This window comes from Microcaecilia unicolor, chromosome 3 (assembly GCF_901765095.1).
Source record: "Microcaecilia unicolor chromosome 3, aMicUni1.1, whole genome shotgun sequence".
NCBI lineage: Eukaryota > Metazoa > Chordata > Amphibia > Gymnophiona > Siphonopidae > Microcaecilia > Microcaecilia unicolor.
The window spans coordinates 161,356,345-161,380,624 of NC_044033.1; the positions used below are offsets into that span (position 1 = coordinate 161,356,345).

The following is a 24,280-nucleotide window of genomic DNA, read 5'->3' on the forward strand; positions in this document are numbered from 1 at the left end:
GATTAAAAAAGAAGATGAGAAATATTTTGCAGAACACTGTGAATTGGAGGGAAAAGAAAACCTGAACAACCCCATCAAGAGTAAGCAGCTGCTTTAGATTTAAAGGCTCTGCATTTTTAGATCATAGGAAATGAGTCATTGACATCAGCCATTTAGGGGTCTTTTTACTAAGCTACGCAAACAAATTTACCATGAGTTAATCTTTAGTGCAAGCTAAATCCGTTAGCGCATCTTAGTAAAAGGACCCCTTAAAGACTTAGGGGCCCTTTTACCAAACTGAGGTAAAACGTTTCCTTGGCTCACCCTTGTGCATCCTTACGCATGTCTTTCCTACGTGCTGAGACCAATTTTATGCTGGGATAAAAATACCCAGTCAAGCGTGTAGTTGTCCAGTGGGCCTGAGTTAAGTGTCGGGCAAAATCTGATTTCTGATCCATAGCAACTAGATGAAGAATAGTCTGTGTTAAACAAATCCTGAGGACATGACTTTCCATTATGTTTATGGAGCAGCAGTATCCAGTAGCTCTTGAGGAAAGGAGTTGCCCACCTCAGTATTAAAATCATGCTCTGGGGTAACTTTTTTTAAACATATTATACTATCTTTTTCTTATAACAGGCTCCCACAATATCAAGCCTGATATTTTAATCCAGTTTGAACAAGAAGGATTCAGGCCTGAGCCTCCAGGATCTGAGGAAAGAGGAAATTTGACCACCACAGGAACACATGAGGAGCTGCATGAAACAGGTAATGTAGTATGGGTTTTAATTAGTAACGAGATGATAGGGTAGAGGAGTAACCTAGTGGTTAGTGCAGTGGGCTGAGAACTTAGGAAACTGGGTTCAATTCCCACTGCAATAACTTGCAGTCCTAAGCAATTCACTTGATTCCCCGTTGCCCCTGGTAGCATACCTAGATTTTGAGCCCACCAGGGGCAGAGAAAGTACCTGCATTTAATAAATGTAAACCACTTTGATTGTATCACAGAAAGGTGGTATATCAAATCCCATTACTCTTAACTCCTTACAAACATTTTCTACAAGAAAGACTCCTCCCTGGACATGGCACAGTAAGAATGAGGTGTTATAATCACCTCCCCTGCTTCTAACCTTTGCTTTTTGGATAACGTGTTTGTTCTTTTCCCCTTTTGTTATCAGGTCTGCTTTTTAAATTTTATTTATTTTTGCTTTTCATTCCTTCTCTTTCTCTTAGGGGCCCTTTTATTAGGTTGCGTAGGTGCCTATGCGCGCCCAACATGCACCAAGTCTACCACCTGGCTAACGCATGGCCCAGGCGGTAATTCCATTTTGTACACGCGCTGAAAAATATCTTTTTATTTTCTAACATGCAGCGGTAATCTGCAGTGTACGCGCGCTATTACTGCCTGGTTAACGTGTGAGACCTTACTGCTAAGTCAACGGGTGGCGGTAAAGTCTCACTCAAAATGGACGCGTACCAATTTTTATTTTGCCACATTCCATTTTCGGCCCTCTCCCCCCTCCCCCCCTCCAAAAAAAGCCCTTTATACAGGCGCGCTGAAAAGTGGATCTGTGCGTATACTAGTGCAGGCTATTTTTCAGCACATCTTAGTAAAAGGACCCCTTAATCTTCCCCACCATTTTCCCTTGTTTCTCTCCCTTCTCTTCATCTTTTTTTCAACATCTACCATCTCTTATTCTTTATCAATTTATTACACCTTCTTTGTGTCGCTAACTGTTTCTGACCTCTCTGTGCTGCTCCAAGATGCTAAACTTTCCTTCACCCAGAAGCTCCTGGGTTTGTTTCTGTGTTAGCAATGCAGTGCTGCTCATTAGAGACAAATCAAGTATATCCCAAAATACACCAAACTATATTTAAAGAAATTAGAGGAAGCCTCAGAATAATATGATTCATATGAGACCTACTATGCAAACAGCATCCTCATGTCACAATTAATGTGACCAGCTGCTTAAGGGAGAGTGACCAGCAGTATCCATATTAGGAGAGAGAAGCTGAAGGGAAGGGAGGCATTGCTGATACCAGACTGAAGAGAGATTGGATTCCATACCAAAGAGCATATTTGCAGCAATTTTCATTACCATAGTATTATAGGATCACTAGGAAAAAAGGCCCGTTTCTGAAACCAATGAAACAGGCGCTAGCAAGGTTTTCCTCTGAGTGTGAATGTACGAGTGTTTGTGACACAGAGAGAGTGAGACTGGGTGCGAGTGTGTCTGTGAGAGAGAGAGTGTGTGTGTGAGAATGAGTGTGCGCCATGGGTCCTCCCTCCGAGTTCCAGGGTCGTCGTCCCCATCCCTCCCTCCCTCTGAGTTCCAGGGTCGTCCTCTCTCTCTCCCTCCCTCTGAGTTCCAGGGTCGTCCTCTCTCTCTCCCTCCTTCCCTCCCTCTGAGTTCCAGGGTCGTCCTCTCTCTCTCCCTCCCTCCCTCCCTCCAAGTTTCATGGTCCCCCTCTCCCTCCCTCTCTCCAGATTTTAGGGTCCCCCTCCCTCTCTCCCAGTTTCAGGGTCGTCACGTCCCTTCCTTCCTTCCTCTCCGCCCTCCCAGTTCCAGCACCCCCCCCCCCCCCCCTCTCCGAATTTTAGAAGTTATCTTCACTTACCAAGTTGGGGTTACGGCGGCCGTCAGGAGTGGTAAAAGGCGTGCAGGCTCGGCCCTTCTCTCTCTCTCAGCTCTGGTCCCGCCCTCATTTCCTGTTTCCGCAAGGGCGGGACCAGAGCTGAGAGAGAGAGAAGGGCCGAGCCTGCACACCTTTTACCACTGCTGCCAGCCGCCATAAACCTGACTTGGTAAGTGAAGATAAAATTTGGAGGGAGGGGGCCTGGAACTGGAAGGGAGGGAGGAACGACAACACCCTCATGCGTGTGACATCGCGTTCCCTTCCAGTGATTGGACACTGCTGCGTGTGATGTACCCGGAAGTACGTGACGTCAATTTGGGAGATGGATACAGCCTTCTAGAGAGCACGAATACGTCAAGGCTTGACTGCCACGGAGTCAGCTTCAGAACGTTGGAGGTGCTTTTTATTATATAGGATGTTTGTGTTAAATATCATGGTTCAGTTTCAGAGCTACAGAGGATCCTTAACTCCTTCCACCAGGGTACTTGCATTTTCAAAGCTCATAATATTCCCATCATCTCAGTATTAGCGAAAGTCCTAAGGTCTCCTTTAAACCTGAAGTTATTTTCTGTTCTTCTTACAGGCAGCCAAGGTTACCTTGCTGACCCAACAGTAGAGATCCTGAAAACAGAAGAGGTTTCTATCGGTGACCAGCTGGAGGAAGAAGAGGAGGATACTGATATCAAGAGCGGTGAGCCAAGAATTCGTTTATCGTTTATAATAAAATCCTTGAGTATTTCAATATTTTCACGTAGATGGTAAATGTTACTAGTTATTTTCAGTTACATTTTTATTTCTTAGTAATTAGAATTGTTTTTTTTAAGCTACCAGGTGAGAGGTTTAGAGCCCATGTCTTGAATGAATCCCAGGTCTGCAGCTGGGTGTTCAGAGTTTTTGGTTAGTGGATGTAATTAAGAGTGAAGGGAATCACTGCAGGGATTAGAGGTGAGGATGAGATGTCCAGGACTAGGATAGTAGCAACAACATCCATCAGTTACAAAATATCTTGTCAACAGAAGCATATTTATGTATTTATGATGTTTCTACCCTGCATTTTCCCAAGAAAGCTCAGATTCAATTCGGCTTACAAAACAAATTGAAGCATTGCAAGACAATTACTATTAATACAAGAATATTGCCAAATGTTGCCCTCCTTCACCCTCTATCAACAACAAGGACACCCTGTGCTGTCAACCCCAACTCTCCCCCGTATTAACTTCCCAAATTCAACCTTCCTCCCCCACCAACCTCCTATCCTCCAACGTAGTCCTCCAACCCACAAGTGGTCCCCAAGCTTTTCCAGTTTGTCTATTGAATGATGTTGTAATGCTGTCAACTTGTTCATAAGTGAAAGGAAGAACCACTGGAAATTGAGGAACAGAGATCCCTATGATCGTAGCACAGCAAATCAAAGAGTAGGGTGGGAAGAATTGGCATTTCCAAGAACCACGAGGCAGACGAGGCAATTCTTGTAAATGATGTTTATTGGAAATGCACCAAAAAGACTCGGCACAGCAGCTGTGTTTTGGTGCAGAGGTGTCTTTTTCAGGAGTCCAAGAAATGCATATAAATAAATCAATATAGAAACATGATAAAAAGCATAGATGTCAAAAGTGTATATGAATCCTGATGTTGCATATGTATAAATACATACACGTCGCAGCTTGAAATATACATAAAGATGGTAAAGAACATAAATATGTATAGATATGTTTATTTTTATTTATTTATTACATTTGTACCACGCTCTTTCCCACATACAGCAGGTCCAGTGTGGCTTACATAGTAAAAGAAAGCATCTTACATGGTAAAGAATACAGTAAAAAAACAAGGAAATGTAGGAACAGTATTATAAATTGTGATGATCATAACCACTTACATTATGAAAGGTATTACAAAGGACATGAGAAAAGAACGTAATGAACTAGAATAGGGACGGTAGACAAGGCTATGATAGGTGAAAGGGAAGGAGAATGGGAGGGAAATGGTAAAGGATGGAGGGAAGAAGATGAAGGATTGAGTATAACATTGGGGTTAGAGTAAGCGTCAGCGTTTTAGCAGGAGTATCGTAGGTGATCTGGTGGAATTAAGCTGGTCCATTAGGGTAAACTTGCTTGAAAAAATGGGACTTTAACATTTTCCTGAAAGGTAAATAGTTATTAATAGCTCGGATGGGTCTTGGGAGAGCATTCCAAAGTTGACTTCTACTAGCATCATATGCATATAACATCCATATATAAATTAAAAAGTAAAGAATACACACTTGTAGGGCTAAAAAAGTATGCTTGATGTGTACGTAAATCAAGAATCTTTATAAATGTTCCAGAACACATTATTTTAAAAATGTTTTAATTTAACTCCTAAAAGAGGATTGGCTATATATATAAAATATTTGAATTCAGTATTGACAGCAGAACAACAAGTAAGTATTTAAAAATGAAGTATTAAAAACAGAATAACAATTTGTACGATATGTACTGTAAGGCACAAAGGCATAATTGTTAAATCAATGTGTGGAACAACTATCCAATTGAATAATGAATTTAATTCACCCTTGGCTCAATATTGTGAACAAACATAAAGGGCATGTAATAAAAAAAAAAGCATCTAATAAAAGACAAACCTGAAAAGATGGTGTATATAGGTTGACTGGTACGTTGTATAGTAGATTCAAAACACGATAATTAAAAAGTGTCCCAGAAGAGCTGTGCGTTAAAGACAATGGGGAGAAAAAAAATGCTGTATATTAAAAAAAAAAAAGGCGAAACAAAAACGTATAGGGAGAGCTCACGTCTTTAAACAAACAAATGTGGCAAAATGCTGTGCAGAAAAAGGTGGAAGCAGGACTGGAATAGAAGTGTGCAATAGTGATACTGAGGTCTGAAAAAATGCACTGAGGTCTAGAAAAATACAAAAGTGATCTGTGGAGGAAAAATGGCATTCTTAGCTGGTGCAGATTGTGGAACTAGAAGTGAACGTATTCTATTTTAAAATCAAAATAAGACTAATAGCACTGTGACAGGATCATAATCACATCGCGAGAGAAACTCGCTACATTAAACGGCATTAACCTAAAAAAGAAACGCCAGTGTGAACATTCCTGTGGAGATAAATCGCAAAGCGAAATGGAGTCTCAGCAACAATAACCTCCGGCGATGCCGAAAAGTGAAAATAAGCCACACTGAAGAAAGCTAAACTTATACTGTGAGAATGTCTGTGAGTTCACGCCAAAACACTGCACGGAGACTGCACATGCTCTGGTGATTGCAAATCGCTTTGTGGAGAATGAAAGAAAGATGTGCGGTGTAAGGCTCATCTTTTGAAAAGATAAAAAGATGTGTAGTTAATATAGAAATGGCATAAGAAACCAAGAACAAACGGGAATACACCTGGGAATAAGTCATAGGATAGGTATGTGTAAGATAAATGCATTGAGAAGGTACAAAATAAAAGCCCCGTTCTTCCTAAGAGAGGACAGAAGTTATAATGCATATACAGAGAAATGCCGCAATCAAAAAACATGCAAAACTGAGGTCAGCATTAGATGTGTATACCCTCGTTAGGATGTGATAAGCAGGTCCATTGTTTCGGAATGGTTGCTGCCTAATTTACAACAGATTGAAAATAGTTGAGATAAAACAAAAAAAAAAAATTATAAAAAACATGTCTGTTTATACAAAGAGATATTCAAGTCCATGATATCTAAACAATGGATTCCTTAGCATATATATGCCTTTTTTAATAAAAGACTACGCACTTTTTTTACAAAGCCACACTAGCAATTCCTGTGCGGCAAATGAGAGAAAGCCCATAGGAATTGAATGAGCTTCCTCTCATTTGCCGCACCGAGAATCAGTAGCGCAGCTTTGTAAAAGAGGCCCTACCCAAGTAGAAAAAAGGCATTTCTATGATGAATTATAATGCTATTCTTTTTTTCTAATGGGTACAGATCTTTGGGACCCTGAACGTGTGTGAGAATAATAGGGAGGGGAGTGCTGTATAGTGGCCTTAGAAGATACCCCTCCCTCGGTTAAAAGATATGCAATCACCACTGTTCTGATACTAGATGAATGGTCTGTAATAGATTAAACCATGGGGGCCAATGTTTGCAGTTGGAAAATCAGCTGCTGTTCTTCACAGAGCAACATTTGGTCTGAGATCTTTCTTCGCCAATTGTCTTCAAAATTTTGAAATCAAAAAATTGTAGGTCATCCACAGAGTGTCCGACAGAGCTTCAGTGGGGTACCAGGGGTGTTGATTCTATGTTCCTGTTTAGACAGCTGCGGTGTTCTGTTATCCTTGTTTTGATTAATCTTTGTTTTTCTGTGTATAAAAGAGGGCATGGACATTGTAACTCTGCAATCGGATGGGTGGTACAGCTTGTATTCGGATCTAGTAGTAGGTTTCTTAAAAGAGGATAGCTCCAATGTATGTGGACACACTCTGCAGGATCTGCACTTATGTCCAAGTTGTGGTTCTTGTTCAGATGGAAGATTGGGAAGCCGGAAATGTATGAAGGGATGAGTATCTCTTTTAGATTCCTCTCTCAGGAGTAGGCGACAACCAGACGTTTATCTTTGAAACAATTGTGTCCCTCCAAGATGTGCCAATGGCATCTGATGGAACGTTGGATTTGGCTTGCTAGGTGGGAAACTCTCAGTGTGCACACGATGTCTGGGCTGGGTCATTCTCTTCTGGTGTAGATTTGACAAGTTAAAACATGGACTCACTGAGGTAAAAGAGGAGTTGCTGAAATGGCGGCAGAACTAAGAGCAGATATTGATGAGCTGGGGCAGAGGACAGAATAGAAGAGAAACTAGAAAGATCAAGGAGAGTAAGTAGCCAAGTTCCAGCAGTAGATAAAAGGGCTGGAAGAGGCTTCAGAGCTCCCTATAGCTAAGATTGAGGACCTGAAGAACTGAAAGAGGCAAAGTAACAAGAATTAGGGGTGTCCCTGAACTTCTTGAATATGCAAACTGTAATAAGGTGAATATGAAAATTTGCTAAAAGTTTTGGAAAACTATTTGGATAATTACACTTAATATGAAGTTTAAGTAAAAACCAAAGTCATTATAGACCGGTAAGGAGGCAAGGCGAGCCAAGAATATTGCTGGCTCTTGTGAAATGAATCACTACTGAGGTCTTTGACTTTAAATAGTGAATCTGCTCTGAATTGTTCTAAAATTGCTTTAAGTTATTGAGACGCTGGGTTTATTCAGTTTTGTTCTTATCTGGTTACCCCTGTCCTTTAAAAGAAAAAAAAACTGGACCAATTAATAAGATTTCTGATATAATATCAGGGTTTACTGAATCCTTTTAGATGTTTTTCTCTTCACAGACCTTCCGATTGTAACATCTGTGTTTTCACTGAACATTAAAGAAGAGGACGATCTCCCCTTCATGGATGATCTTGAATCGGAGACACCTGAACAGATGTATTCTTCTGTAACAGGCAAGTATAACATTTACTTTTTATTTTATTCATTCATACTTATGGACTCCAAATAAAAGATAGAACATGAAACATAATATCCAACAAGTACAATGAAAAAAAATTACATAACAGCCAGACTAAGAAGATAAAATTTAACATCCACAAAATCCGTGTAACAGATACTAGAATAAAAATAGAAAATCATTTTAAAACTGATTCTACAGAAACAAATTCTACGCAGGTAAAGGCAGATGAGAATAATCAGATCTTGCCAAAGGGCCTTTTACTAAAGTGTGGTAAGATTTTGCACTTACCCTGCCTTAAAAGCAAATATCACGTGGTAAGAGCAAAGGCTGTATGTCACATTGTAAAATACTGCAGCCAATGTGAAGGTGCCTCGTTTCTTCAGTTGCAGAAAAGACAGCCAGTGGGCAGATCTTGATGCTTTGGTTTGCCTTAGCCCATAACTGATTTATTTAAGAACAAAAGAACAGCCATACTGGGTCAGACCAATGGCCATCTAGCCTAGTATCCTGTTTCCAACAGTGGCCAATCCAAGTCGTATGTGCTTGGCAGAAACCCAAATAGTCAACCAAAAGAATGTAAGGGAAATCGAAATACTCCACGTCAGATTTCAACAATACAGAAAAAAGAAGAATGGCAACTGGGCAACCAAGACCAAATATTACACATCTTCATTCATTAATTGCTTCATATGCTCCACAAAGAAAAATATATATTTTTTTAATTATTATTTTTCTCAGCAATCCTCCAGACCTTTCAAGACGCTTGGGTTATGCACTCCTACCAGCAGAGGGAGACTGAGAACACTAAACTTTCTTATACAAGTAGCCTGTGCAGACCTTCTACTAACCAATATTTTCTCAGTCTCAGCAGAGGGTAGATGTGTGCAACCTGTGCAGTGTACTCAGTCTGGTAGGCCCGTTTGGGGTTTCTAGGTTGGGTTGTAAATGTTAGAGAACCCACACTTGGATCTCTATTACAGTGTGTAACTCCTAAGGGGCTTCTTATTCCCTGTGGGGTGTCACACCCGGGTGGCCGGGTCCCTCCCCCTGTGCTCTTCCTCTGGAGGACTGCTTGACCTCGTTCTGTACCCTTGAGGCGATTAGGCATCAGCAACAAGGTTTAAAAAATAAATAAACGTTTTTAAAAGGCGGCTATTTTGGCCGTTCTTGTGGCAGTCCAGAGATAAAACGTCTTCAAAGGCGTTCTTGCCTTAGGCGGTTTTGCCTATTAGTCTGTCAGAGCACAAAGCAACTGTTTGTTTTCATTGTGTTCGCGGCCATTATGTCTAAGCCGGGAAGGTGTCGGTTTTGCGCGAAGCGCGGCGTTGAAGTGAAAGGTGGCCAATGTAAATTTTGTGGGGAGCCTACGTTGTCAGCGCTCTTGCCCCCCGTGCTTTCCCCTGAGTCAGTGGAGGTGTTGGGCGGCAATTTGATCGCACATTCCGGGCCGGCAACGGTGGGGCCGTTTTTTGCAGGAAACGCGGCCATTTTGGCTACGTGTCCTGGGTCGGCCTCGACGGAGCCGTTTTTGGCGGGAAGTGCAGCCCTTTTGGCCGCGCATTCCGTACCGGCGCCGGGGGACCCGTGTGTGGCTGGTAGCGCGCCTAGTTTAGCCGCGGATCACGCAATGGACCTGCCGCCTCGGGAGCGAGGGGGGTCCATCACGGAGACTGCGGGAAGTGTTGGGGCTTCAGCAGCGTCGGGGGGGGGGGGGGGTCTGGCTTCCCCTCTGAGTTTGTTTGGTCTCTGTATAATGCCTGGAGAGCTGGTCACTCTCAGGCTGTTTGTTCCCCGGAGGCTGCTAGCTCAGTAGGAGTTAAGCGCCCACGGGTGGATATTTCGGAGCCTATGGAGATACTTTCTCTGCCTGGGTCGGACGTTTGGAGTGACCCAGGAGAGGAGGATCTCTTAGATGTGTCTGAGGATCAGGATTGGCTAAGGCCTGGGGAAGATTCTTCAGTGGTTCACATTTTTCATAAGGAGGATTTGTTAGAGCTCATTGATCAGGTGATCTCTACTCCGGCGGCCACACCCTCTGTGGAGGGACCCCAGGTAGATCCCTTGGTTAAGGGGATTCGGAGAGCCTCCCGTTCCTTTCCCATGAATTCAGACATTAGGGACATGGTTTTTCAGGAATGGTCTGTGCCGGAGGCTGCTTGTAAGGTGTCTAGGGCTATGGCGCGGCTGAATCCCTTGCCTCCGGAAGATTTGGCCCTGCTGAAACCACCTACTGTGGATGCGGTGGTTACGGCGGTTACTAAGGCTATGGCCATTCCGGTGGATGGCGATACAGCCTTACGGGATCCTCAGGATAGGAAGCTAGAGTCCTTTCTGAAGCGCAGCTTTGATTTGTCGGCTTTGGCCTTGCAAGCCTCTGTGTGTGGGGGCTTGGTAGCCAGAGCTTGTTTCCATTGGGCGGAGAAGCTCTTGGATGAGCCTGTGTTAGATAGGACTGGTTTGGTTCAGGACCTGGCCAAATTGGAGATGGGGTCTTTGTTTTTGACAGACAACCTTTATGATTTGCTAAGGGCTTCAGCTAAGAATATGGTTCTGGCAGTGACGGCTCGCAGGGCTCTTTGGCTTAGGGGCTGGGTGGCAGATGCGGCTTCTAAAGCAAAGTTGTGTTCTCTACCTTTCAAAGGTTCTATGTTTGGAGAGGACTTGGATAAACTGATGAGTGGTCTTGGGGATACCAAGGTCTCACGGTTGCCGGAGTTACGGCCTAAGGCGGCTAGTCAAGGTGGTTCGGCTAGAGGTCGGTTTAAGGACGCGAGGCGGTACAGGCCGGGCAGATGTCTCCTTCTTAAAGCCGGTTTTTCCAGCAGATGCAGTCCTGTCGAGGAAGTCGGGACTCCTCCGGAGGTGCCCAAAATGGTAATAAGTCCTCCTTATGAAGGTGTGCGGGTCCAGCCTCTGGTGAAGGTCGGGGCGTGACTTTGTTTTATCAGGGATGGACCCAAATTACTTCAGATCAGTGGGTGCTGGAGGTCGTTCGCGACGGTTATGCGCTCGAGTTCGAGCACCTGCTGCCGGATCTGTTTCTTCCCTCTCCTTGTCACTCTCGAGTAAAGTTAAAGGCTATTCAAGAGACTCTGGGTCGCTTAATCCAGTTGGGAGCTGTGGTACCCGTTCCTTGGTATGAGCTGGGAATGGGTTGTTATTCCATTTACTTTGTGGTGCCGAAGAAGGAGGACCAGTTTCGACCCATTTTAGATCTCAAGAGGGTCAATGGGGCGCTCAAGGTGCCATCCTTCCGCATGGAGACTCTGCGCTCGGTCATAGTGGCTGTTCGTCAGGGAGAATTTCTCACGTCACTGGATCTCACGGAAGCGTATCTGCACGTGCCGATTTGAGAGGCCCATCAGCGTTTCCTTCGTTTTGCTGTTTTAGGGAGGCACTTTCAGTTCTGTGCTCTGCCTTTTGGTCTGGCAAAGGCTCCACGCACCTTCTCCAAGATAATGGTTGTGGTAGCAGCAGCTTTGCGGAGGCAGGGAATTCTGGTGCATCCGTATCTGGACGACTGGTTGATCCGGGCGAAGTCTCGGGCTCACAGTGTGGCGGCGACGGCTCAGGTGGTCGCGTTTCTGGAATCGCTCGGATGGGTAGTGAATGTAGTCAAAAGTCAGTTGATCCCATCGCAGAGTCTGGAGTACTTGGGAGTGCGGTTCGACACAGCAGTGGGCCATGTTTTTCTGCTGGATTTTCGGATCGCCTCTCTTCAGTAGCAAGTCCGGCTGTTAATGTCCGTTCAGAGTCCGACGGTTCGAATGTACCTTCGGGTTCTGGGCCTCATGGCAGCAACAATAGAGGTAGTACCATGGGCCAGGGTGCATATGAGTCAGCTTCAGGCGGCTATGTTGTCCTGGTGGTCTCCTCAGGTACACAGTTTGGAGTTGCGGTTGGCATTGAGGGGGGCTCCTCGGCGCAGTCTCCAGTGGTGGCTGTGCTCGGCCCATCTGAAAAAGGGCATGCTGTTGGAACCGCCTCAGTGGGTGATTCCGGCAACGGATGCCAGTCTGCTGGGGAGCTCAGTGTCTCGGTCGGTCCGCGCAGGGGCGGTGGTCGACAGAGGAAGCTCAGTGGTCTATCAGCCAGTTGGAGACGAGGGCGATTCGGCTAGCTCTGTTGGCGTTTCGCTCAAGTGTGGTCGGAAAGGCGGTAAGAGTCATGTCCGACAACGCGACAGCGATAGCGTATGTCAACCAGCAGGGCTGTACAAAGAGTCCGCGGTTGGCAATCGAGACGGCTCTGCTCATGAGTTGGGCAGAAAGGCACCTAGTGCACATTTCGGCGGCGCCTGTGACCGGGGTGGACAACGTGAACACGGATTTTCTAAGCAGACACATGCCCTCCCGCGGGAGGTGGTGGAGAGGAAAACGGTAACGGAATTCAAACATGCGTGGGATAAACATAAAGGAATCCTGCTCAGAAGGAAGGGATCCCCAGAAGCTTAGCCGGAGGTGGGGATAGTGCTGGGCAGACTTATACGGTCTGTGCCAGAGCCGGTAGTGGGAGGCGGGGCTGGTGGTTGGGAGGCGGGGATAGTGCTGGGCAGACTTATACGGTCTGTGCCCTGAAAAAGACAGGTACAAATCAAGGTATACACAAAAAATGGCACATGTGAATTTATCTTGTTGGGCAGACTGGATGGACCGTGCAGGTCTTTTTCTGCCGTCATCTACTATGTTATGTTGGACCCCGGAGAATGGTCTCTGCACCGGTCGGTGTTCGACCAGATAGTTCTAAAGTGGGGAATACCAGTAGTGACGCTCATGACGTCAGCACAGAATGCTCAGGTTCCTCGGTATTTCAGTCGGCGTCGGGATCCGTGAGCGGAAGGGATCGATGCGTTGGTCCTTCCGTGGCCTCAGCGGGTATTGCTGTACGTGTTTCCCCTGTGGCCCTTGATAGGTTGAGTCCTACAGAGGGTAGAATGTCATGCGGGTCCGGTGTTGTTGGTGACTCCGAATCTGCCGCGTCGGCCGTGGTTCGGGGATCTGATGCGCTTGTTAGAAGGCTTGCCTCCTGTTGGGGGGCTCGGTGCTGTTGTGTCAGGGTCCAATTGTCATGCCGGTTCCGGATCGGTTCTCTCTTACGGTGTGGCCCTTGAGAGGGAATGGTTGAGAAGGAAAGGGTTTTCCCCTCAGGTAATTCAGACGATGCTGCAGTCTCGCAAACGTTCGACGTCTTTGGCCTATGTGCGTGTGTGGCACATATTTGAAGATTGGTGTGGGGACCGGGCGTGTGTCCTTTCGACAGCTTCTGTGTCGTGCATTTTAGATTTCTTGCAGGATGGTTTTGAGAAGGGCCTTTCATTGTCCTCTTTGAAGGTGCAGCTGGCTGCTTTGGCGTGTTTTCGGGGTAAGGTGCAGGGCAGATCAGTGGAGTCTTCCCCGGATGTGGTCCGTTTTTTGAGGGGGGTGAAGTTGCTTCGTCCTCCTCAGCGGCCGGTAGTTCCACAGTGGGATCTTAATATCGTTCTTGACTCTTTGGCGGGTTCTCCTTTTGAGCCCTTGGAGTCTTGTTCGATAAGACCTTACTATGAAGGTGGTCTTTTTGGTAACTATATCGTCGGCTCGCCGGATTTCGGAACTTCAGGCTCTTTCATGTAGGCCTCTGTTTCTGTGGCTTTCTAAGGAAAAGGTTTTGCTGCGTCCAGTGCCTTCGTTTTTGCCTAAGGTGGTATCCTCCTTTCATGTCACAGGTGATTTCATTGCTGGTCTTGGGGGACCGGACGGGGGATGCTTCTCAGCGTCATTTGGCAAAATTGGATGTGCGCAGAGTGTTGGTTTACTTGCGCAGGTCGGAGGAATTCAGGTCGTCGGGGACAGGTTATTTGTCCTTCATGGGGGGCCCAAGAAGGGAGCTGCTGCTTCTAAAGCATCTATAGCTCGGTGGTTGAAGAATGCATGGCCATACGGTGCCGGTGGGGCTCAAGGCACATTCCACTAGGGGGATGGCGGCTTTTTGGGCAGAGAGTAGTTTTGTTCCACCGGTGGACATTTGTAGAGCGGTGGTGTGGTCCTCCCTGCATTCCTTTGTCAAACATTACAGAGTGGATATACAGGCAAGGGAGGATGCCAGTTTTGGAGCTGCAGTCCTGTCCTCTGGGCTTCGCAGGTCCCACCCTTAGATGTGTTTACAGCTTTGGTACGTCCCAAGCATCTTGAACGGTCTGGAGGATTGCTGAGGAAGGTGAAATTAGGCCTTACCTGCTAATTTTCTTTCCTCTAGATCCTCCAGACCGTTCAAGAGCCCACCCAGTGTATCGGACAGTTCAGTCTGATAATTTCTTTAGACTTCAGTTGCTGATATTTCTAGTAGCTCCTGTGATTTGGGTCTTGGAGTTTTACTAAGGGCAGTTTGTGGTACCGTTTGTGCCCATCTGCAGTTGATTTCCCCCGTCTTAAGGGGAGGAGATCTGAGTGTGGATTCAGTGGTTTTGTTTAGGTGGAGGTGTTTTGTTCCTCTGCTTTGTTACTGTTTTACTGGTTAGTAGAAGGTCTGCACAGGCTACTTGTATAAGACGTTTTAGTGTTCAGTCTCCCTCTGCTGGTAGGAGTGCATAACCCAAGCGTCTTGAACGATCTGGAGGACCTAGAGGAAAGAAAATTAGCAGGTAAGGCCTAATTTCACCTTTTTGTATGTTTACTAGTTATGTAAAGAATACTAAGGCTAGAACAGAGGCATCATAAAACTATTACACTGGCTATCAGATCTCTTATGACACACATCCATTCCAGATCTGCAGCACTTTTATTTTTGTTACATTTGTACCCCGCGCTTTCCCACTCATGGCAGGCTCAATGTGGCTTACATGGGGCAATGGAGGGTTAAGTGACTTGCCCAGAGTCACAAGGAGCTGCCTGTGCCTGAAGTGGGAATCGAACTCAGTTCCTCAGGACCAAAGTCCACCACCCTAACCACTAGGCCACTCCTCCACTCCACTTTTGAGTTTCTTAATCATCTGCCTCTGAAACCAACCTTTTTTATTGTATACAAAAAACTTTGTTTTTCTTAAAAACAACTTCTACCAACAGTGACCCCAGTACTTAACTGACATAGAAAGTCTCAGCGCTGAAAACAGTTGAACCTCCTGATGCCCACTGCTGAAAAAACCTGGCCTTTTGGTTCCACAGAACCTGCTTCTGCGGTAGTTAAAGATTAGATTGCTGTATACTGTGAAGACAAAAATGAAAATTCTGTACTAATATAATATTGCCAACTTAGCACAAAAAACATCAAGGCTGCTCCAGACTCGAACCAAATGTGTTTTAAATTACATAACGCAGAAATATTTGCAACAAAACAGCCATGTCTCACTAGTGGCATCCTTGCAAAGGTGCTACAGCTGATATCGCAGGGCAACACCTCAAGAGGAAATTAAAACGTTCTAACATAATGACATCAAACGCCTAAATGCAAATTAGCCATGTACTGGCTCCAACAATAAATGCATCACAACTGAACAAGTGTAACCCCGTAGTGAGATAAACACACTCAAAAAAAAAATTATTTAGGAATAATAAAAAAATGTATAACAAATAACATCACTTACAAAGAACCAGAGTATAATCTCAAGGAGACAAAATAGTGAAAGGATTGACCCAGGAAAAGTGAAAAAATTAAATATTTAAATTTTATAAAGAATTACATTATTTAAATTACATAAAGAAAAATGTTTTGAGGTAATAGGGAAGTTCTCAGAGTGTTAACTCACCCAAGCGGGGCTGCACTACTAAGTAGATTACGCTTCTAAGGGTGGACAAGTTTCTCAATCATAGAACTACCCCATAAAGTTTTTGATTTTTATGTGAACAAATACACAGCTGTGCTCTTTAAATACATCTCACCTACAACAAATATATATTGATATGGTTAACTTAATAGCTAGGTCAATCCTGTCACTTACTCCATTTAAACCTCATGCGCACAATTCACCTTATTTAACAACTTTCAATGAAGTTGAAGATATACCACTTTCATGCAATTTTAATCACATTTGTGTGCTACCTCTATATCAAATCAACCTTTTCTTCTTAGTAATTTCAACTGTAAATAGTAATAACTGTAGGCGCACTTAACCTAATATTGTTGGGTGTGTGCACACACCCAGACGGTTTCCAGTTTGTGTTTGCGTCTTTTTACTTCATCCAGCGACACACCGGTACTGTGTTTCTCAATGATGAGCTATGTCAATTTTCTCTATATCTCAGCGCCCCAACATTTTCTAGGCTTCAATGTGTTGCCTTCCTTCGTAATGTCACAACGAGTCCAACTCTGCAGGGTTTCAAAAAATCTTCTTTAAGAACTCGAAATGCTAATTACTGAAGTTTCACTGTCAAAAGAAAAGTGCCCCTACTCTAGTGGTGCACGGCTCGAAAAGAGGAAAGGCTTTTTATACGTTCCCTGACAGGAAATGATGTCATCACACCCCCCCTAACATCTGGATTGGTTCGCTAAAAATTATTATATACAGGCATCTTACTACAAACTGATTACATAACAAATAGCATAAATGAAAGGGGAAGCTACATAAAGAAAACTGGAACAGTATAGAATCAGGCACCAAATGATCTATTCAAACCTCCTGGTTCAACTGTAGAAAGGGAAAAAAATCCATCTTCATTCTTTTTGACAAAGGACATTTAGGAGGTCACGTGATGGCTACTTCCTGAATGGACGCCTCACATCTGCTCGCCTCTCCTATCCCCTACAAATCTGTTATGTTTAACCTGCCGCACTAACAATATTTGTATATTTTGGACTAAAAGTGTTTCTCATACTGTCCAACCTTCCTTGCAAGGGCTTTGTTGAAGATTGGTTGGTGAAGATTGGTGGAATGCCAATCAAAATGCTGAGACTGCAGAAGGAGCGCTCTAACTCCAAGATGGTACTATTGTTTGGATGTGCAGGCAAGACAGCATGCAGTCTTTGGATAGAGAGTGTGTCTATGGGTATGGCTGTTCCACCCTTGTGAAGGTCACTGCTGTGGTTCTTCCCACTTGTCTGAACTGCACTGGAGGAATGCTAAGGAAGGAGAGAGGTGGTCTTGCTCATTATTATTATTATTTTTTTTTTTTAGTTTCTCCAGAGCAGTTCAGAACCAACCCAGGGTTGGTTGTTCCTACTGGGCACATACAGATTGACAGCTGAAAACAACATAAAAATAAAATTGACCTTGAATTGAGCATGTTTACAAAAATAAAATTGCACATGAACTATTTCTATTCTTAGTAACTTGATTCTGGGGAATATGATGGAAGATTTGAGAGGCCTACTGATCTATCTTTGTTATTAAGATAATGGGTTAAAGGGAATCTGCATAGGGCATTTATAGGCTTACTAGCCGTTGAGCCCGTGAAAACGGGCTACTTTTGGAATGGAGGGGGGTTTCCGAGCCCCCCCCCCCCCCCCCCCCCGGAGTCGCCGCCACCCCTCCACCCGGCCCGAGCAGCACTGTAAACTTACATCAGCATGCAGCAGCAGGCACATTAGCAAAGCTGCCGTCGGGCGGGCTTCCTTCTCTGTGCCGTAACGTCAGCGAGGGCGGGACAAAGGCAGAGAAGGAAGCCGGCGGCAGCTTTGCTGATGTGCCTGCTGCTGTGTGCTGATGTAAGTTTACAGTGCTGCTCGGGCCGGGTGGAGGGGCGGCGGCAACTCCGGGGGGGAGGGGGAGCGGTTCCGACGTCTGCAGCATGCCAGTAGATACTTACCTATCTGTCCCGCCCCCGTATTGAAGCGGGGGCAGGGCAGAGAGGGAAGTCTCTACTGCGCATTTGCGAGTGAGTACGGTCACTCGCTGTTTATATGTTTGATTTTGGTTCTCAGTCTTCACCTGCTAGTAAGAGTGCAGAACCCATTCATCTGAACTGTTCTGGAGGAGCTAAAAGAGAGAAAATTATCAGGGAAGACCAAATTTCTCACTGTGTAAGTTAACCGGATATTTTCAGAATAGCATTTAGGCAGAATATTGGTATTTGCACACACATTTGGGGATATCTCATTATTCAAAATATTTATGCATGCAATGAATATGTAACTGAAAACATAGTTTATAGAATTGCCATTTATATGTGTTTGTAACTTTGGCTATGGATAAGCACCTACTTGACCTTCACATGCAATTTTATTTTTTAATAATTACCCTCATTGTGGGTGAACCTTCCTTTTAGCTTAAAGCAAATTAATCCTAGTGACTTAGAAATAAATTGAAAGCCCACAGGGCTTCTGAGACTCCGATCCCAAATGCATTCCAGTCTCCAGCAGGTTGTTGAAGATTTTTTTGATTAATGACTCTAATCAGAGTAAAATGAATTGTTGTAGAGACTGGAGATCGCTGTTCCCTCTAAGCTAAATGGGAGTCCTCCACCTACAGCCTTGCCAGTTGGGGGGAGGGGGTGCTGCTGTTTCACTATGACATTTTCAATCGTGAGGGACATGCAAGCTCTGCAGGCTCCATGGAACCTGCCTGTCCCTAGCAATTGAAAACACAATATTGAAGCACTATCCCCCACTGGCAGCAATTCAGTTGGAGGACACCCACTCAGCTTAGAGGGAACAGCACTAGAGATGAAGCTGAGATGCACAGAACCAGCATAATGAGATCAGTTATGGTCTGTTTCCCCTCTATTCATGTGCTATAGTTCACCTGTTCTTGTGTTCAAGCAGCACTACTTTCTGTTATGTGTCATAGGAAACCTTAGCCAAGCAGATCTCTTTTCAAATAATTATATGAGGATAGTTCCTTAAGTATGTCCTTTTTCATAGCAATAAAATTAAGGATCATACTCTCCTTTTTCTCCAGCAGATGATGGATTTAGAAATAATAGTAAAAGAATGAGAATGGATGGTGGGCAGCAGAAAGAGGAATGGAACCACAAAGACCCCTCCAGAGGCAGTCCAGATCCTTCAGCTGACTGTGAGGGAGGTATCAGTAACATAATATCAACCAGGGTGAAAGCAAGAGCCCAGAAACCAGAAAGATTAAACAGACAAGAGAGAAACGGCAGCTACTGGCCAAAACTTGTACAACCTGGAAGACTCAAAGACGAGAGACATTTTAAATGTGCCGATACTTTGGAAACCTTTACCACAGATTCAAATTTTGTGGAGCACCACATAAGCAGGCTTAGGTCTGAGGTTCATTACTTTCAAGATATGCACAAAACTAACCCATCTGGATACGCTGGAGCCAGTGAAAAAACATGTAAAAGTTTTGAATGTGATAAAAGTTTCAATCAGAAAATGAACCTACAACTGCATAAAATGGCTCATATAGGACATAAACCATTTAAATGTTCCAAATGCGATAAATGTTTCAAAAACAAAGCTGGGCTGCAACGACATGAAATGAATCACATGGGATACAAACCATTTAAATGTTCTGAATGCAATAAATGTTTCAAAAACAAAGCTGGGCTGCAACGACATGAAATGAATCACATGGGATACAAACCATTTAAATGTTCTGAATGCGATAAATGTTTCAATAGGAAAAGCAACCTGCAAGTGCATAAAATGATTCACACAGGATATAAACCATTTAAATGTTCAGAATGTGATAAATGTTTCTCTCGAAGAAGCAATCTGAAATTGCATAAAATGGTTCACACAGGAAACAAACCATTTAAATGTTCTGAATGTGATAAAAGTTTCAGTCAGAAAAGCAGCCAACAATTGCATGAAATGATTCACACAGGACACAAACCATTTCAGTGTTCTGAATGTGATAAAAGTTTCATTCAGAAAGGGAACCTGCAACTGCATGAAATGGTTCACACGGGATATAAACCATTTAAATGTTCCAAATGTGATAAATGTTTCAAAAGGAAAGCGGAGCTGCAACGGCATGAAATGAATCACACAGGAAAGAAACCATTTAAATGTTCCAAATGTGATAAACAATTCGGAAGCAAAACTGAACTGCAAATGCATATAGTGATTCACATGGAAGACAAACCATTTAAATGTTGTGAGTGTGATAAATGTTTTAGTCGAAAAGGTCATCTGGAATTGCATAAAATGACTCACACAGGACACAAACCATTTAAATGTTCAGAATGTGATAAAAGTTTCAGTTTGAAAAAGAACCTACAACGGCATAAAATGGCTCACACGGGACATAAACCATTTAAATGTTCTGAATGTGATAAATGTTTCAAAAGCAAAGCTGACCTGCAACAGCATGAAATGAATCACATGGGATACAAACCATTTAAATGTTCTGAATGTGATAAATGTTTCAATCGGAAAAACAACCTGCAAGTTCATAAAATGACTCACACAGGTTATAAACCATTTAGATGTTCAGAATGTGAAAAATGTTTTAACCGGAAAAGCAGCCTGCAATTACATAAAATGATTCACACAGGACACAAACCATTTAAATGTTTTGAATGTCATAAATGTTTCAGTCAGAAGGGGGACCTGCAAAGGCATGAAATGAGTCACACGGGAGAGAGACCATTTATATGTTCTGAATGTGATAAATGTTTTAGTCAGAAAAGGAACCTGCAACGACATAAAATGATTCACACAAAATAGAAACTATTGAAGTGTTCTGAATAAGATACAGTCTGAAAAGGAATCAGCAATTGCATAAAATGGGACGTAAAACATTTAAATGTTTCAAATGTAATAACTGTTTCAAAAGCAAAGCTGAACTGTAGCAGCATGAAATGACTCACCCAGGAGAGTCAAAGAAGTTCACAAGAAAACAATTCAGCAGCTAACTTGGTGAATTGCTGTTTATCTCTGAGGGGGAGAGAATGCGTTTTCTCCCCAAGTCTTGCTGAGTGGAGGAGTAGCCTAGTGGTTAGTGCAGTGGACTTTGATCCTGGGGCACTGAGTTCGATTCCCACTGCAGCTCCTTGTGACTCTGGGCAACTCACTTAACCCTAAGAAACAAGATGGCAAGCAATCCGCAAAATCCAACGTGGAGACAAACAAAGCAGATCAATCAGTGATATGGTTCAAAACTTTATTTTCAGAGATTCGCCCAACACAGACTGTGTTTCGCCCACAAGGGCTGCGTCGGGGGCTAGTAGTCCAAGCAGGACATGAGATTGAAACGTAAAAAAACAGCTGAGAGTTGCGACCAGACTTACCCTGTGTATTGAGCTGATGTCCTCACCTTGATTGAGGAAAGCACCCTGCTGGTATTTTACGTTTCAATCTCATGTCCTGCTTGGACTATTAGCCCCTGATGCAGCCCTTGTGGGCGAAACACAGTCTGTGTCGGGCGAATCTCTGAAAATAAAGTTTTGAACCATATCACTGATTGATCTGCTTTGTTTGTCTCCAACTCACTTAACCCTCCATTGTCCCTGGTACAAAATAAGTACCTGAATATATGTAAACCACTTTAATGTAGTTGCAAAAACCTCAGAAAGGCGGTATATCAAGTCCCATTTCCCTTCCCTACCTTCATGTGGTGACTCAGTTTTATAACTTCTATACCAAATCTTAGTAAGGCAACACTACTGTATAATAGAAAAGAAAAATGCATACTAGCCTCACATTGCCCAGGATAAAAATGTGCCCACCTCTGGCATATGCACTAGGGCTAATGATGGTGGTAGCAATAATGCAAAACCTTCACAAGAGAAGAACATCCCTGTTGCAGCCATAGGCCATGTTGATCTTGTGGACCCACTGCAACAGGAGATAAACCACAGAAGCTAATGAAAAAAACTAAGATGACTAAAAATTGTTAGGTGGACTCTTGGGAAAAAAAAAAAAAAAGGAGATAATATACTGCTATTAATAGTATCTGTATAAAGTACAGCTAATAGTCAAAGAAAACCTCAATTTACTGCTACTACTTATCATTTCATAGCGCTACTAGACATACGCAGCACTGTACACTTGAACATGAAGAGACAGTCCCTGCTTGACAGAGCTTACAACCTAATTAGGACAGACAAACAGGACAAACAAAAGATAAGGGAATATTAAAGTGAGGATGATAAAATAAGGGTTCTGAACAAGTGAATAAGGGTTAGGAGTTAAAAGCAGCATCAAAAAGGTGGGCTTTTAGCTTAGATTTGAAGACAGCCAGAGATGGAGCTTGATGTACCGGCTCAGGAAGTCTATTCCAGGCATATGGTGTAGCAAGATAAAAGGAACGGAGTCTGGAGTTAGCGGTGGAGGAGAAGGGTGCAGATAAGAGAGATTTACCCGGTGGAGGAGAAGGGTGCAGATAAGAGAGATTTACCCAGTGAACGGAGTTCCAGGAAAGGAATGTAGGGCGAGATGAGAGTGGAGAGGTACTGAGGAGCTGCAGAGTGAATGCATTTATGAGTCAATAAGAGGAGTTTGAACTGTATGCGGAAACGGATAGGAAGCCAGTATTGGGGAGAGGGCTAATATGAGCATAACGACACTGGCGGAATATTAGTCGTGCAGCAGAATTTTGAACAGATTGAAGAGGAGAGAGATGACTATGTGGGAGACCTGTGAGAAGCAAGTTGCAATAGTCTAAGCGAGAGGTGATGAGTGTGAATGAGGGTTCTGGTAGTGTGCTCAGAAAGGAAAGGGTGAATTTTGGTGATATTATAGAGAAAGAAACAACAGGTTTTAGCAGTCTGCTGAATATGAGCAGAGAAGGAGAGGGAGGAGTCGAAGATGACCCCAAGGTTATGAGCTGATGAGACAGGAAGGATGAGAGTTATCTACAGAAATGGGGGAAGAGGAGAGGTTAGTTTAGGGGGAAAGATAAGAAGCTCAGTCTTGGTCATATTTAGTTTCAGATGGCAGACCTTTTTAACTTTAGCCACTTAAAATAAATCTCTACCAGTACAAATAGAAAGCAAGGTAGGATCATACTTGTGAATATGTAGTTAAAACTATTTGCTAGAGAAAGTAACCTTTATAGAGAACTTTTTGTAAGAGCTTTCCCTTTAGGAAGTAAGATAAACATTGTGTTCCGTTATCTGGCAACCAAATCACAGTGACTGATTAAAGAAAAAAGTTCAAACGGCCCTATTTGGCACACTGATTGCAGTATGAATCAAGGAAGCACAAGCGCATCAGTAGGCCAGGGCTGAGTTGTTCTCAGTTCAGAAGAGGTGCTCTGAGAGGATTTCTAGAGAAGGAGAGAACTTCACTGGTAAGTGTTTGCTGGGGACACTGCATTTAAATTGGAGAAAGGAGTTAAATAGAAAACCTGAGTGACGTTATTTTAAGTTACTCTGCTCACTTAGCAAAGGCAGTTTAAGGAATAGGGTTTTTTGGCATTTAAAGTCTTTGAAAGTTCCATAGGCTAGCATTTAAAGGGACTGTTTTAAAGTTTCCGTAGTATCAGTATAAAGCACAGCCAATAGTCACAGGAAACCTCAGCTTAGTCTTTAATTCTCTCCTACCCACCCCTAGCCTGATCTTTGATTTAAAAGCCCTTTAAAAAATTAGGAGGCTAGAAATTAGGGCATCTCTATCAGCCAGTATTTAGCTCTTAGAAATATAGTCTACTTAGGGATCCTACTAATAATATTATAAATAACAATCATAATAATAATAAAAACTAGCATATATCTAGCAATCTTAGGGGACTTTAGTTTGCATATTCCTACTCCATTAGCAACTTAATTAAAAAATCACCAATAAGATGCAGGCAGTAGTCCAGCAGTGAGGTGGAGACTATCCAGTCTTTTGCACCGAGTGTCACATGTTTGATTATATTCCAGTCAGTGAGAAGTCATATGTGTGTACTCAATGTAAAAGGGCTTCTAGCACTCGGGGAATGGGTCTGATCTCTGGAGGATAGAATAGCAGATGAAGGAGCTGAGGTACACAGAGAGAGGTCTATAGATGAGATCTACAGGGACATAGTAGAGAAGTCTCACCTCCAGTCTGGCAACCTCTATGATTCTGTAGATAGAACCTGTCCTCCAGGTGATGCAATATCCTCTCGCACCAAGGATGTGTCTCCAGGGAACTTCTGCCTAGGAGGGAAGGGTTAGGACGGCCATTTTAGTTGGAGATTCGATCATTAGGCATGTAGGTAGCTGTGTGGCTGGTGGACATGAAGATCATTTGGTCACACATCACCTAGATAAGATTTTAGACAGTGCTGGGGAAGAGCCTGCTGTCTTGGTACACGTGAGTACCAATGACACAGGAAAATGTGGGAAGAAAGTTCTGGAAGCCAAATTGAGGCTCTTAGGTAGAAAACAAATTCAGAACCTCCAGGGTAGTATTTTCAGA

General features: G+C 43.6%; 1 protein-coding gene across 1 annotated transcript; it reads left to right on the top strand.

Annotated features, from left to right (window-relative positions):
* On the top strand, positions 1 to 20,860 carry LOC115465798 (gastrula zinc finger protein XlCGF26.1-like). The gene is made up of 5 exons (XM_030196527.1): positions 1 to 80; positions 617 to 745; positions 3,198 to 3,305; positions 7,953 to 8,066; positions 18,885 to 20,860. Exons 4-5 carry the CDS (start codon positions 8,015 to 8,017, stop codon positions 20,618 to 20,620), a joined length of 1,788 nt encoding a protein of 595 aa, XP_030052387.1. The 5' UTR covers positions 1 to 80; positions 617 to 745; positions 3,198 to 3,305; positions 7,953 to 8,014; the 3' UTR covers positions 20,621 to 20,860.
* Positions 20,861 to 24,280: the final 3,420 nt, after the last annotated feature.

Coding starts and splice junctions, on each gene's coding strand:
- LOC115465798 (XM_030196527.1), top strand. CDS start 8,015: ATGGATGATCTTGAATCGGAGACACCTGAACAGATGTATTCTTCTGTA. Junction 8,067..18,884: donor GATGTATTCTTCTGTAACAG/GCAAGTATAACA, acceptor TTTCTCCAGCAG/ATGATGGATTTAGAAATAAT.